Raw genomic sequence first — 16,409 nt, 5'->3', positions numbered from 1 at the left:
TTCCCATGCAGATAGTGATGGTGCAAGGAGCAGAGATGAGGAAGACAAGGATCCTGCTCACAGTGAACCCACTGAGTTATAGTATTTCCTTCTTTGGACTTGTAAAGGTTTGCCTTTATTCCTTCATACTGGAAATGTTACAAAGTGAACTGAAGATGACATAAGTATTTACAAACTTGAAAAGATGAATGTTAGAAATGTATGATTAGTTTAAAATATTCAGTCCAATGAGAATATCTTTAGGTAGCTTTTTATTTGTTTGTTTTACCAAATAAATTAACAAGGGAATTCACACAATAAATAGTCCTTTTACTAATTGAGTCCATTTTCTGGTTTTCGGAATTGTTTTCAGGCTTTGAATATGTATTCATATATTTCAATTCTCTAAACCATATTCCTTATACTTTCACTTAATTATTATCTCCATGTGACATTCAGCAGATCAAGGCACACATTTAAGTGACTTGCTTAGGTTCATATGGTTTATCAATAACAGAGCTTACATTAAAATGCAGGTACTCTGGGGGTGCCTGGGTGGCTCAGTTGGTTAAACCTCCAACTCTGGTTTTTGGCTCAAGTCATGATCTCGGGGCAGTGATATCAAGCCCTGCCACTGGGCTGGACACTCAATGGAAAATGAAACTCTCTCTCCCTCTCCCTCTGTTCCACCCCTTCATACTCTCTCTTTCTTCTCTCTCTCAAATAAATAAATGAGTCTTCAAAAAAATATAGGTGTTCTGCTTTTCAGAGACCAATTTTTAGTCAGGTTGGTAGTAATCATATAACTCAAGATGCTATATGATTTGGTAAATTAAATTAATTGAGATATTTCAGACAGTAAAATATTTAGGTTCTCATCAGGATTCCAAACACAAAATATTTTAACATATCATTGTAGATTTATTTTAAGGGACTTTACAAAAAAATACAAAAAAAATAAAAATAAAGGGACTTTACATACTACATGAAATCATTTAGTTCTCATTATAATTGGAAGATGAAAACAAATCAGGAATTATTATCCACAGAAAATATGACTTTATACCAGTGCCTAAAGTTTTTTAACTCCTAAGTTATTGATTTTAGCTTTACTCCATGCAAATGGTTTAAATAAGAAAGTTTTGTATATATTGAGAGATTCAGGTGATTTTAGTTATGTTATACAGTTTCCACAATGTAGTATGACCAAAAGAGAGTTACATTTCTTTTGCTAAGATTCACTGAAAATTGTAAGCTCTGTCTCTCTGTCAGTGGGAACTGTTTTAGAAGAAATGAAATTGAACCCAGGGGGTAAGTAACAAGCTTTATCCATATAGTATCATGGCAGAAACCTTGGGTGTTCCCTTTTGGCAACCTCTCTTTAAGGAAACAAGAAATACATGATAAATGTTTTTCTTAAATAAATCACAGCTTTGAAAGTGGTTGATATACCCTGAGGTCCTATTGGGGAAAAAAGGAATTTGTGTCCCACTGTTTTCCTCTAGCAACTGAATAAGGCGTATATATATTAGTGAATGCAGGAGATAGAGTATGAAATAAACATCTGAAAAAATTGTCTACTGTATTTTAATGGATTAACAAATGCAATCATAATCAGATTTACCTTACATTTTATATTTAATAAAATTAGTTCCAAAAATATTTGTAAGTGTATGTCTCCTTGTAGAATTATAATTAATAAAGAATGGAAACAGAGGGACTAATAATCAGGAAGGTGAGTGTTATTTGAGTATCTGGGAGGATGATTTTTTAAAATATATTTAAAATCTCAAAAATTTAGAATTTTTCCAAATATTACATATTGTTATTGCCTGCTCCTTTCACAAAGTATATAGAGAAGGTACAGTACTTTAAGAATATTCAGTGCTTGGGATCCACCTTCCGCTCTGTGGTAAATGTGTATCATGAATTTTAAGCTTTGATATGACCACTTACCCTATTTCTTCAAATGTACTTATAGTCTTCTTTTCACTGAGTTTTGTTTTGTTTTGATTTTAGGGGGGAGGGGCAGAGGGAGAAGGAGAATCTCAGGCAGACTCCCTGCTGAGCTCAGAACCTGATCTCAACCCTGAGATCATGATCTGAGCAGAAATCAAGAGTCAGACACTTAGCCTACTGAGCCACCCAGGCGCCCCTTAATTGAGGTGTTATTGCAGACTCACACTCAGTTGTGAAAAATAATATATAGAGATCTCATGGACCCTTGATCCAAATAACATCTTCCAAAGATATATTGATATAGTCTACCAATCCTATTCGGTTCCACTGATTTTACATGTACTCCTCTCTCTGTGTGTGCATATGTGTGTATGTGTGTATAGTTCAATTCAGTTTCATTTCATGTGCAGTTTCATGTGGATACAAACATAACAAAATACAAAACAGTCCCATCACCACAATAATCTCTTGTGCTGTCCTTTTATAACTACATCCATGTCCCCCCCACTCTCTTCTACCCTTTACTATCCTTAACCCTTGGGAAGCACTAATCTCTTTTCCATCGTTATAATTTTATTATTTCAAGACACTATATAAATGGATTTTCTCTGATTTATAGAGTTTTTGAGTATGTTACATTGTATATTTTCTTTGTAGTTGCCCTAGATATTGAAATATACATAGTAACAATGGTTTACCACTTTGGGTTAAATAGTAAACCTTACTCCTTTTCAGTACCTTTGCCCTACCCACTTTTCACTTGTCTTGAGTATCCCCCCTATATTTGTTCAACATTGCATCAGCTGAGGTTGTAATTTTTGTTTAAACTGTCATAAAATAGAGACAACTCAGGAGAAGGATATTCTGTATTGGATTCACCCATGTGTTGGTTCTTCTGGTTGTTCTTTCTTCCTTCCTGATGCTCCAAGATAACTTTTGCTCTGTTTAAAGACATTTATTTAACTTTTCACGACAGATCTGCTGGAGAAACATGTTCTTAGTTTTCTTTCTTCTATGAACATATTTATTCCCTCTTGATTCCTGAAGGTTAGTTTCCCTGAATAAGTAAGTTCTTTTCTTTCAGTGCTTGAATAATGTGCCATTCCTTCTGGCCTCCATAATTTCAAAGAAATCCATTGCCATTTAAATTGGTATTCTCTTATAGATACACGTCTTTCTCTCTGGTTGTTTTCAAGATTTTTTTTTCTTTGTCTTCCAGGTTAATTTTGATGTATTTTGATATAGACTTCTTTGGGTTTATTATATTTGAGATTAGTTTGTCTTCCTGATTCTGTGTAGTACATTTATTTCTTTAGGAAAAATTTCAGTTTGGGACCATTATTTCTTCAAATATTTTCACTTGCTCTCCATGGCCACTTATAGTCAGTGATGTTCCCAGTTGATTCCTCTTGCATGTGGCCCAGTCTCTCCCAGAGATACTGGGAAGACTCACATTTGATATGTGATTAACAAATGAGTCTACCTAGACCACCTTCTATTGTAAGGTTATGGTTGGAAGAAGCCAGGCTTCAACTGCCTTTTATTATTGGCTGCGGAACCACTGTATTGTTCCTCAGGTCCCAGTGTCCCTAACCAGTCCTCTTTCCTCTATCTTTCAGAGTTCCACTCTCTTTGCCTCTCGCTTAATTCTGGGCTTTATAGCTGTACTTAGTAGGAAATACAATGATATTTAAACTTTTTAAATATTTTTCCAAAAATGAATCAAGGGGAGTGTGCTGAGAGATCTTTTGTGGAAAAAAAAAAAGTTCTGTGATAAAAAATGTGGTATGAACCAAAGGCTATACTAAAAGTATATAACCAAATAAAATAAAATAAAATAAAAGTATATAACCAATGATACACAAGAGGTTCCAATCAATCAGAGCAAATTTAAACATTCAGTACTTTACAGGTGTTTTTCAGCTGAAAGTCAGTTTGGGTTTAAAGGAAGTTCAACAAGTGTCTCTACTGCAGAGAATGTGCTTTTTATATGCTAATGGTCATTGTTAGTCTCTCGGGAGGAACACAGCAATCATAATTTTCCCAAATTTATCCGTGCATAAAAGTGAAACCTTCTGTTTATAGTGTATTTTGGTACTGGCATTCCATGAAAGCCTGTGGAAGAAAGTCATTTTTATCACCACCAACATCTACCTCATCTAAAGTGTTATACTAGATGCAATCATTTAATTAAAAAGTTATTTCTGAGAACATTAAGGAACAGATTCTACTTTGATTTTTTAAAAATCTGATAAAATATTTCATATTTAAACCTTCCTTTAAGCTGTATTAGGAAATAAGATTTAGATGTATGGCCAAAGACAATGTTTCTTGTGTTGCACTAAAAATATTTAGTAGTACTGACTTTTTCTAATGTTGTTATTTGCATTTGTCAATATTTTCTCTTTTCAGCTTTGAGGGACAACAGGATTGAGCTGGTTCGAGCTTCCTGGCATGAATTGAGTATCAGCGTCAGTGATGTGTCTCTCTCTGATGAAGGACAGTACACCTGTTCTTTATTCACAATGCCTGTCAAAACCTCCAAGGCCTATCTCACTGTTCTGGGTAAGTACAAGGAACTAACACGATGTGATCACAAACTGAAGCAACATGATTCAATTCAAATATGTGTTTTGAGGATCATATTAATAGATCTAGTTTAATCCCTTGTCTGCTACATTATAACAAAAGGCATTTAAAAAAACCACTTAGTCACTTTCCCCATTTTAGAAATATACCAAGGGAGGTGTATGGATTTGTATGACATCTCAAGGGCACACAGCCATTTGTTTCTTGACCAGCAACAGACACCAACTTTCTCGATTTTCAACCAAATTCCTTTCTGCCAAATCATCTCTATAGTATATATGGTGATCCTTTTATAAAGTAATAAAATAATTAGTATAATCAATTTAATGTGTCTATGGGGTGGTCCTCCATTTTATTATATAGGTCATCTGACTGGGGGCCTTTTCTGATATCTTAAGGCTTTCAATTATGATTTCTTTGTGTCTATTAGTGCATTTAAGTGACCCTGACATTTCTGTGTCTTTTTATCTTTTAATTTTGTAGGTTTTCTAGATTCTTAATTGAAGTACATAATGTCACTCTCCATGCAACTTGTAGCTTCTTTGTGGTTTTGCTTTCTAAATACTGGGCCTTTTCCCCAAAGGTTAAAAGTGATACAAAAAGACATTGCATTCTTAGAGATTCCAAGGAAATCTAGTTGCAGCTGAGAGCTCTCTGTGATTCTGCAGAAGTCAGTGGCCCAATCAGCTGAAATTGCTGCAGTTCATTGAAACACACCTGCCTACAGAACAAGTTAGAGGAATTTAAAAGATTGATTTTTTTTTTTGCCCCTAGCTTGCCTTCCTTTTTGATAGATAAAGGCATAACATTGCATATAAAAGAACTAATGCATGCTGTTCTGTTCAGTAGGAATATTAAAGTTAATCCAGCTAGTGAATTGGTTTTGTACATATGATATGAAATATGTTTCTTTGCAAATCCCACTGGGACTATTTTATAAAAATCTTCCCACATATTTGCTGCTACAGACAAAATATATCCACTAAAATGGAATATTTTGAGATAACAAGTGCCTAAGGTTAATGTATTGTTCTGTAGAGAGCCACCTCGAGACCCCAAGAACAGACAACTGGATGATCTCAGTTTATTAAATGGCATAGATTTAAAAAAAGAAAAAAAACAATATGAATGTGAATGGAAAAAAAAATCCAACTAATCAGACCATGTTGACCTGTCATTTATCATTGTTTTTCTTGTATTAATTTGTATTTCTCTTATTGGTGCTTTCCAATATTCCTACATTTTTTTTCTCTTCAAATTGAATGGTACAATAAAGAATCTTTCAGGAGATTATTATTGAATAATTTTAGAAGAAATTTGAATAATTTTAGAAGAAATTTTAATAAACTTCTACTGTGACGAGAGAATATTATTGTCCAAGAAAAATGTAATGTCCTATTATTTAAATCACCCATGTGCTATCCTTGCATATTAATTATCTGCTTAGTTATTGGATGATTTGGACTAGAAAATGTACTAGTGGTTAGTATTAACCATTAAACATAATATGCATCATGCTTCACAAAACTACTATTGAATTTCTAATACAAATGATATCAAGACATTCTTTAGAAGAATCCCAGAAGTATTGTTGCAATTATTGGTGAATCTCTTATTTTAAATTGCATTTCTAGAACAAAGTATTATAAGATAATAATATATTTTTAAGCTTTGAGAATTATAAAATCAGAAATGCAAAGTGCTATTTTGGTTAAACCACAATTTGCTAAAGAATAAAGAAATGTGCTTTGTGGATTTTTCCCCATTGTAAATAATCTACCTTCTTAAATCCTTATACTGATAAATGTTAAGATATATTGAATGGCTGTTTCTAAGATGTACATTGCAGGTAAGATTTTAAAAGCTTCTTTGAACTAAATGCATTTTAAATGCCTTCTGGATAATACACATACACATATACGTATTTACAGTAGTTCCCCACTCCACCCCCATCTACAATTTCACCTTCCACACTTGAAGTTACCCATGATCAACTGTGGTCTGGAAGCAAATGATCCTCCTTCTGACTTATTGTCAGGCCAATAGTAGCCTAAATGTTGCATTGCAATGTTTATGTCATTCACCTTACTTCTTCCTATCAGTCAGGCATTTTATCTTATATTCTCCCAAGAATAAGGGTGAGTACAGTACAATATTTTGAGAGAGACTGCTTTCATATAAACTTTATTATGAAATATTGTTGTAATTATTCCATTTTATTATTAGTTATCATTGTTAATCTTTTACTAGGCCTGATTTACAAATTAACCTTTATTTTAGGTATATATAGATAGGAGAAAAACATAGTATAGATAGTTTTATGTGCTATCCACAATTTCAAGCATCCACTGTGAGTCTTGCACTGTATCTCCTGCAGATAAGGAGGACTTTTGAATATACATATGTATACGTCTCTGTCTGTGTGTGTGTGTATACACAATATATATACAGAACTTTTTAATATGTACATTATATAGATATTTTAAGTAGTTTATTATATAAAACTTTAGTATTTTGATTGAAAATGTTGTCAGTTAAGAACCCGTTTATTTAGCTTTGTGAAAGTAATAGTCATCAGAATGAATCAGCCCTGGTGATTGATGTCCATGCCATTTTCTTAAATTTCAGGTGTTCCTGAGAAGCCTCAAATTAGTGGATTTTCATCACCAGTTATGGAGGGAGACTTGATGCAACTGACTTGTAAAACATCTGGTAGTAAACCTGCAGCTGATATAAGATGGTTCAAAAATGACAAAGAGATTAAAGGTAAAGAATGGGGAAAGTTTTCCCAAGTCAAAATTAATGTGCTGAAGCTGGTATAAAGTTTGAGATGCAGGGAATTTCTTTTTATAGATTTTATTTATTTATTCATGAGAGAGAGAGAAAGAGAGAGAGAGAGACCCGCAGAGGGAGAAGCAGACCCCATGCAGGAAGCTGCACGTGGGATTCGATCCCGGGTCTCCAGGATCCCGCCCTGGGCCGAAGGCGGCGCTAAACCACTGAGCCACCTGGGTTGCCCAGGGCATTTCTTTTTAAAACCACAGTCACTTTCTTATTAAGTATAATTTAAACCATTTACCTATTTCTTAAATTAGGTAATCCCATAAGGTATATTAATGTAATCCCTGTGTGCCCCATTATCCCCTTATGTATAACAAATCAAAAATATCATATACCTCATGGAAACATTGGAGAAATAAATGAGTTATTGTATAAAAAACACATAGATTTATGCTTGGCCAGAGTGAACACGAAGTACAGGTTAGGTATAATTGTTTCCAAACTCCTCTCGTATTTGGATTACAGACAAATTCCATGAATTGTGTCTTCAATTTGTTGGTTTCTGGAATTATAAAGTCCTAAGAACAAAATTGGCTCCACATCAATGAATCTGATTCCCCGTAGTTCTCAGAGGGCAAAAAATGTATTCATCTCAGTACAAATGCACAGTAGTTTAAATACGAAGTATAGCTCTGCTGTTACTTCGTATACTTAAATATAAACACACACACACACACACACACACACACACACACATAACCTGTAGGTGGGAAATAAGTTCATAGGCGAAATGCCTAGTGAGGTTAGTAGTTTGTTTGGTTTGGATTTTTCATTTTTTTAACTTCACATATGTGTATCTTGGACCTGATGTCACATGCACATTAAAATCCAACAATTGGTCATGATGATTGTTAAAAATGTTTCCTATATACATGGTAATGATGTGTTATTCTTAAGGTAACCTGCTAGGGGATAGGTTTATGCAAACCATTCTAATCATTTTAATTTTTAATTCAGATATCTTATTTTAGATTCACAATAATTCTTACTAATGGGTATATATAGGCCCAACAGAAATGATAATACAGTATAGAATTATATTATATAGATAATATGATATAGGATTCCTTCTGTTACTAAGAAATTATATGTTTGTAATCTAATTATTCTCTTTTCTATTTTAATTACTGTGTATTTTTCTGCAAACAAGGACTTAACCTGTAATTTATCCTTAATCACCACTTTTGTTGTAGGTCTTCTATTAAATACATGTTATTAAACAAAATTTGGAGAAATGCAAGCTCCCAAGACATGTTAGACATGTTGCTATGCTAAGTTAAACTTTTAGTTTAGTATATAATCTGATCACATATATGGCCAGGGCTCAGTAATACCCATTCTAATTCTGCATTTAGGATGTGTTTATTTAGGCATGTCTGGACTTTGTTGGATCTTTGTTAACTGGATCCTCTACCCTGCTTCCATACTATGAGAAGGATCTGATCCAGCCATTTTTTTTTCTATTTAAGCACTTTTGATCAAAAGCCCTAACCAAAAAAAAAAAAAAAAAAATCCCAAACCAAGGGATCCCTGGGTGGCTCAGTGGTTTAGTGCCTGCCTTCAGCCCAGGGCGTGATCCTGGAGTCCCAGGGTGTGATCCTGGAGTCCCGGGAACAAGTCTCATGTTGGGCTCCTTACATGGAGCCTGCTTCTCCCTCTGTGTCTCTGTCTCTCTCTCTCTCTGGGTCTTTCATAAATAAATAAATAAACTCTTTAAAAAAAAGCCCTAACCTGTAAAATAAATTTCAAATCCAACTTCCTTGGCCTATGAGAAAGCTCCAGTCAGTGAATTCTTGCAGAGCATATATGTCTCTCTGTGTGAAAGACATGGTTTATGCTAGAATGTTCTTCTTAAGTACTCTCTTTTGTTTTATTATTCATATTAATTCTGACATAGTTTGGTAGTCAGTTGCTCTCAATTTCTTAGCATTTTATTTGTGTTTCAAGAATTTGTCTCATATTCCCAGGAAGGTCAGAGAATAACATACTAGGTACTTCATTAATATTGATTGATAGTTTTTAACATTGTAGCCTGATGGAAAATCTATAATGCACTCATATTTCAGAATATACCTTGCTTTTTCACAAATTTGGCTTCTGCTCTGAGTACCAAACAGATTCCATTATATCCTAGGTAAAAACATTAAGGTTTGATCCTATAAACACCATACTGGAAAATCATCTGAGTAAAGATTAGAGAAAAAAAAATCAAGACAAAAAAACATACACAGAATCAGCTCATGGTTCTGTACTCCCCATTCAGAAATAGTGAGGTCTCCTTTATTTCTGTGTTCTCCAGTGTGTGGCCATTGAGAGAGCACTCATTATCCCTAAACTTGCATTGATCTACATAGCTTTTCTATTTCATAATTCTTCTTTTTCATATTAATATAGTTTGTTTTCACAGTTATATGGTGAACTTTTTGAGTGTGTTAAACTATCTTTATAGGTGTATATGCAAATATGCTGTGTGTAGCATCCTTACCTTTTAGCTAAGTGTTGGTCAGTTCAGCATAGTGACATTGTGTTAAGTTTCAGAGACTCTCTATAACGGGTATATGGATCTTCCATGTGACTTATGATATCAGGATGAGTCATTTTTCTGCTTTTCTTTTTTCCTTCATCACTACCTAACATAAATTTAATTTCCAAATTTCTGGGTAAAAGTTGTCTGAAAGTCATAGCTGATCAAGTTTTTTTTTTTTTTTTTTTTTTTTTTGCCAAGATATTTCCATAGTAGATTCCAGAGCACTGGTTCTCAAACTTTAGCAGGTATCATCACCTATAGTGCCTGTTAAATCTCGGATCATAGGGCTCTGTCCCCAAATTTTACGATGGAGTAGGTCTCGGTTGGAGCATGAGAACATACATTGTCAGCACTGTGTCACATGTGTGAATGATGCTGATATTCCTGTTTGGGGACTACATTGGTATAGAGAACATAAAGTTAAGAAGCATCCATAACAGGGGCGCCTGAGTGGTTCAGTTGGTTAAATGTCTGCCTTCAGCTAAGGTCATGATCATGGAGTCCTGGTATTGAGCCCCGTTCCGTGTCAGGTTCCCTGCTCAGTGGGAAGCCTGCTTCTCCCTCTCCCTCTGCCATTTTCCCACTTGTGCTCTGTGGCTCTCTCTATCTCTCTGTCAAATAAATAAAATCTTAAAATCAAAAAAGAAGCAGCAGTAATATATAAAAGTCTTGTCTCTGTGTCTGAACTTTATAGTCCTCACAAGTCTATGAGAAAACTAATGTTTGCCTCAAAGCACTGTTGGAAGGATTTTGTGTGAGCCAATATGTATAAAGTGTTTTCACAGTATGAGGAATCACTAAAAACATTTTTAATATTATTGTTATTACTCTTATTATTATTATTATTACCATCACTATCTTCAGCAAACCACAATTAATGCGTTGTAACAATCCCTGAATTAGTCTTAGAAAAATAAACAAATAAAATAATTCCTTCCAGGAATTCACATTTTGGGGCTAGACATATAAACATAAGATTTACAGGTATGGTAATAGATACATGATCTGGCTATAGATTTTGTACTAGAAAGAAGAAGAAGAAGAAGAAGAAGAAGAAGAAGAAGAAGAAGAAGAAGAAGAAGAAAAGAAGAAGAAGGAGGAGGAGGAGGAGGAAGAAGAAGAAGAAGAAGAAGAAGAAGAAGAAGAAGAAGAAGAAGAAGAAAAAGAAGAAGAAGGGAGCAGCCCTAGTTTGTGGGAGAAAATGTTAAGACTTAACAATTGATTGATGGATATAGGCACTCAGTAAATAGCTGCTAAATAAATAAGTGGATATTAAACAATGAATTGAATCATCATATGGGTTGTGGGTACAAGTAGGTAGTAGAGCATTCTAAGGAAATAAACCATGTATTTGTGCAGAGTAAAAGCATGTTTGCAGTAACCATAGAACTTTCTGTGTGATATAGATGTGAAAGGCAAACAGGAAAGCCAGGGCCAATTAAGTCTTCAAGGATCTTTTATTCCATAGTAAGGGGTTTGGAATTTTATTCTGTAGGCAATAGTTGAAACTTTTTTTTTCTATGAGCTTTAAAGAATAGAATGAAGCATAATTTTCATCTATCCGTCCCTTCCTCTTCCCCTGCCATGAGTCTAACTCAGAAATCCTTTTGGTGCTTCTGGATAGCTCTCTATTCAAAACCATAGGTGGTTTCACTGCAGCTTTTAATCTTCTGTGTTGTAAGGAAGTCTGAATATTTGACATTTAGTCTGGGAAAAAGATGAGCATTGCCTTTTGAAATTTGCTAGTTCCCTGAGAACTTATATTTTATGAACCTTACAAACTTTTATAAACTTCATTAATTTTTCATTTCATGTATAAGATTATCAATTTGTAGTTTGAACAGTTACTATCAGGAAATCTCCAGATTTCTTTCCCAGCTTTTACATTTCAGTGTTAGACTGAATTCCATGACAACTCTCAGTGCCCCACATCATGTGTGATCTCTTCCCCTTGAAGGTAGGACAGGCTTGTGAGTATAGCACATGTGATGTCACATCATTGATCATGTTGCCTTATATCGCAAAAAAGGACTTGGCAGATATAATTATGTGTCTCTCTTGAGTTCATCAAAGGATGATTCTCAAGGGCTAACCTGATATAATGAGGTGAGATCTTTATAAAGGAATGAAGTGTCAGAGAGACACTCTCCTCCCAGCCTGAAAGGAAGTAAACAGTAATCTTGCAATCCCTGTTTGCCACAGACTCCCTTGCCTATAGGGAGTCTGTGGCAAAGAGCTGTGAGGGATATCTGGTTGCTGGAAGCAGTTCCTGAGTGACAGCTAGTGAACAAGGGGGGACCTCAGACATGTAGCCTCAAGGAAATAAATTTATGAACAACCAGTGAGCTTGAAGAAGACCCTAAAACTCAGATGGGAATCACAGCCCCAGCCAACACCCTAACTTCAGTCTGGTGATATTGACAAGAAGACCAGGACAAGCCTTCTGGACTCCTAATCCATAGAAATTATGGGTTAATAAATGTGATACTGACAAGAGGACCAGGACAAGCCTTCTCTGTACTCCTAATCCATAGAGATTATGTGCATTGCTTTAAGCCATTAAGCTTATGATAATTTGTTTTGTAACAACAGAAAACAGATCTAAAGAAGCAGAATAATTTCTTATGGTCATACATCTGGCAAAGACTGAACTTGAATATTCTAAGACCTAGCACTTGAGTCTGGGGAGAAAGCTGAAGGCTGGAAGAATATTTAAGGGACATTTCAAGTATGAACTAATTAGGCTCTGACTTAATGGTAAAATGGAATTTTTAGTGGGAATAAAATGGAATTTTTAAAAAAGAAGATGGATGTGAAAAAGCCAAATTTTAGAGGAACCTGGTGAATAGTTCTGAGAGATGAAACAAAAAGAAAGCTGAAAGACAATATAACTTTGAGTGAGTTTAATAATGACATATGGAAATAAAAGAGGCGTTAGGAAGAATTAGTTCAGAAATATGTAATAATGTTTATTTAAAATATTGAAGTTGAAGTAATTATACAGAATCTAGAAGTTAAGCTTAATAGGTTTTTGGAGTTAGGTGACCTATGTCTAGGGAAGGTATTCTGACCATAAAAGGTTTATCATCTCACAATGAGGGACGTTTTCAGTTTTAGCCTTTAAAACAGTCATCGCTTTTCATGTGTGCAGTGCTTCCTCCTCCCTTCAGAATTATGCTATGAAGGACATACATATGCAGCAGAGCCTGACTTTGTGGCGAGTCACTGAAGCTTGTTGCTACCTAATGGTACTGCCTGTATTCTACAAGTGTTATTTACTTATTATACATCGTGTGTGTCAAATGTTGACCATCAGGCTTAAGTTGACTTAAGCTGTATCTCCCCATGTGAACAGGGGTTTTGACACACACTATCACACCAATCAAAAATAATGCAACAGCTCATTTTCAGGTTGGCTAAATGTAGTGTAATTTTACTGTAGACTATGTAGTAAATAATTTTTTCAGCATTTGGAAGCATGAGAGTGAATTTCCAAATGCTGTGTTTCTCAAAAAGTGGCCATTAGACAGCTTGGATTAGAATCACCTGAGGTGGGGATCCCTGGGTGGCTCAGCAGTTTAGCGCCTGCCTTTGACCCAGGGCGTGATCCTGGAGTCCCGAGATCGAGTCCCGCATCAGGCTCTCTGCGTGGAGCCTGCTTCTCCCTCTGCCTCGGTCTCTGCCTCTCTCTCTGTGTGTCTCTCCTGAATAAATAAATAAAATCTTAAAAAAAAAAAAAGAATCATCTGAGGTACTAGTTTAAAAATGCCTATTCCTAGTGATCCTTAGCTCACTATTTTTGAGAATGCACAGAATTAGAGACCACTAAGCCAAGTATTAGTAAATATTTGAGGAAACAAAGGAAGGGTTCTAATTGACTAAATTCAGAAAATAAGGCTTAATATTCCGTGTACATTAGGAGTCTGTTCTTACAAAGAGATTGTGTAAAACTAAGTCAAAATATACTCTAGCATTTTAACATTTCTGAGAATTTGTGCAAAAATTCCTTTAGCTGACATCCTAACAGTATTCTTTGACCACCTAATTGTTTTTTCTTTCATGCTTTTATGTTGTTTTGCACTGAATTCTATGAAATGCACTTTGAAACATGGTAGATTATTTATTTAATTTACATATTCTGTTTGGTGTTGCAAAACTAGATTCAGTCTAATGCTTCGTTTAACATCAGTTTTACATAAATTTGATTTGAATGAGAGAAATACTAATATGCAAAAAAGGGATTGTAAATTCCCTGAAGAAGAAAATAAAAAGGAAAAACTTGTGTCCCCTGTGTTTAACGCCCCTGTGTCATAGATGATAAGGATTAACCAAAAGTATCAATAGTTAAACTTGTACCCCATAAATCAATGATTTTTCATGTTCTTTGTTTATACGCACCACTTTGGAAGTGTCCTAGTCATTTAAATCTGGATCATGCTGGACACGTATTAGATGAGAAAAGAAAACAGCATTAACAGTACCTGTATGTCGTGTGTGTGTGTCTCTGTGTGTGACAACATGGACAATCTAAAATTTTTTGAATGATTTTAAGTGTATTACCTCAAGATGCTGCAGGCCACACCATGATATACATGAGATATCTTATGGAAATAGAGAAAGCAGCTTTCATGTGATCATGAATGGTTAATGATAGTAAATTATCCCCCAAAACTTTGAGAAACTTTCTTTTTAATTTTTTTTTAAAAACAGCTTTATTGAGATATAATAGAAAACAATATACACATATCTGAACTGGACAGTTTGGTAGATTTTCATATTTGTATATACTGATGAAACCTCATCAATCAAGATAATGAACAAATGCATCATTGAAACATTTGTTTATACTCCTTTATAATCCTTTCCTCATATCTTTAAAAAAAACCCCTTCCCTCTTAAACTTCTCTCCCCACTCCTCATTTCATGCTCAAATCATAACCTCTGTTCTATATCATTGCAGATTAGTTTGCATTTTCTAGAATTCTATATAAATAGACTCAGTTAATATTTCTTTTCTTTTGATTTTCTCAGTGTATTTTCAGATTTATCCCTGTTGTTGCATATGTAAAAGTTATTCCTGTTTATCGCTGATATTCTATTGTATGGATCTGTACTATAATTTGTATATCCATTTATCTGGTGATAGATATTTGAGTTTTTTATGGTATGAGGCTATAACAACTAAGTAGTTATGAACATTGTGTGTAAGTCTTTATATGTAGATATGCTTTCATCTCTCTTGGCAATGACTAGGGCCAGAATGAATGGGTCATATGGCAGACCTATATTCAATTTTTAAAGACACTTCCAAACAATTTTATGAAGTACTACTTCATAAAGCCTGACCTTTTTATTATTATTTTTTACTTTTATAAATCATAATTTCATATTTTATGGATGACATTTTTGCCTAACCCAAGATCACAAAAAATTATTTGCATAAATTTCATATCTTTAGGTTTTGAATGTATTTTCAATGCCCTTATCTTTTATTTCTCTTAGCTCTATTATTTCAAGGTCAGGTTTGATTGATTGATTGATTGATTGATCTCATTATAGATAACATTTTTCTGCTTCTTTGAATGCAGTTTTTTATTGGATTCCAGACTTTGTGAAATTTGCCTTTTTGATGCTGAATATTCTCATATCTCTGTCAGTATTATTATGCTTCCTTCTGGTCAAGTTACTTAGAAAGGGTTTAATCCTTTCAGAGTCTTTAAAAAATTTCTTAGGCAAGACCAGAGCAGTATTTATGCTAGGAATTATTGTTTTCAATCAGATTGGTCACAACACTATTCCCCACTATGTGAGCATCATGTGCTATTTCCTCTAATCCTTTTAGATGGTTCTTGTCTCAGGCTCAGTTTCCTCACCCAGATACACTTATCAGTGCTTGCTTTGCTAAACAGTGGGTGAGACCCTGAAAAGGTCTGGAGTTCTCTCTTGATACAACTTTCTCTTTTTTGGTATTCTTCCCTGCCAACTTTAAATAAGTAATACTTTATTTAATGGTGATGCATTTTAATTGTGTCTGTTTGCTTGTTTGTTTTAAGGTGATAGAATGAATTTAAGAGGATGTACAGGAAGAAGAGTGAAATGTATCCATACTCACTTTGATAGAATGTTTTACTTCTTTCAAAGTGACACTATGTCACTCTTTATAAGCAGGGTGCTGGGGGAGTGGTGGCAGCCCTGCTTTTCTCCCCTTGTTTCTCTGGCTTGAAATGTCCACTTTATGAGTGAACTGGGGCAAGAGCCATGATGGTCTTTGTATTCTTGGCCTGAATTCAGACTGGGTAGAAAAAGAGAGCCTCAGCCACACTCCCTTGGAATTGGGCCCCTGCAACTGACAGCAGGAATGAGGGGAACACCTGGCTCTGCTGAGAAAATACGATAGCCTTTGAAAGTGAGCTGGTGGGGAGGATGGGTCCCACCATCTGGGCAACATTCATTAGGAGGCAAGCTTCCCTTGTGCTGAGTTGGAGGTGGGGTGAAGGTAGGGAACAGGTCATGT

The 16,409-nt window shown here is 34.8% G+C and overlaps 1 protein-coding gene across 1 annotated transcript in view; it reads left to right on the top strand.

Moving 5' to 3' along the window:
* Positions 1 to 16,409, top strand: part of CADM2 (cell adhesion molecule 2) — a 244,731-nt gene that overhangs the window by 68,991 nt on the left and 159,331 nt on the right. The window contains exons 3-4 of the mRNA XM_055314056.1: positions 4,351 to 4,503; positions 7,156 to 7,293. Coding sequence (XP_055170031.1) covers positions 4,351 to 4,503; positions 7,156 to 7,293 — 291 coding nt within the window. The remainder of the gene's footprint in view (positions 1 to 4,350; positions 4,504 to 7,155; positions 7,294 to 16,409) is intronic.

Source organism: Nyctereutes procyonoides, unplaced genomic scaffold, assembly GCF_905146905.1.
Source record: "Nyctereutes procyonoides isolate TBG_1078 unplaced genomic scaffold, NYPRO_anot_genome, whole genome shotgun sequence".
In the NCBI taxonomy this organism is placed as follows: domain Eukaryota; kingdom Metazoa; phylum Chordata; class Mammalia; order Carnivora; family Canidae; genus Nyctereutes; species Nyctereutes procyonoides.
The sequence above is the reverse complement of the archived record's forward strand: the minus strand, read 5'-3'. Positions and strand labels throughout refer to the sequence as shown.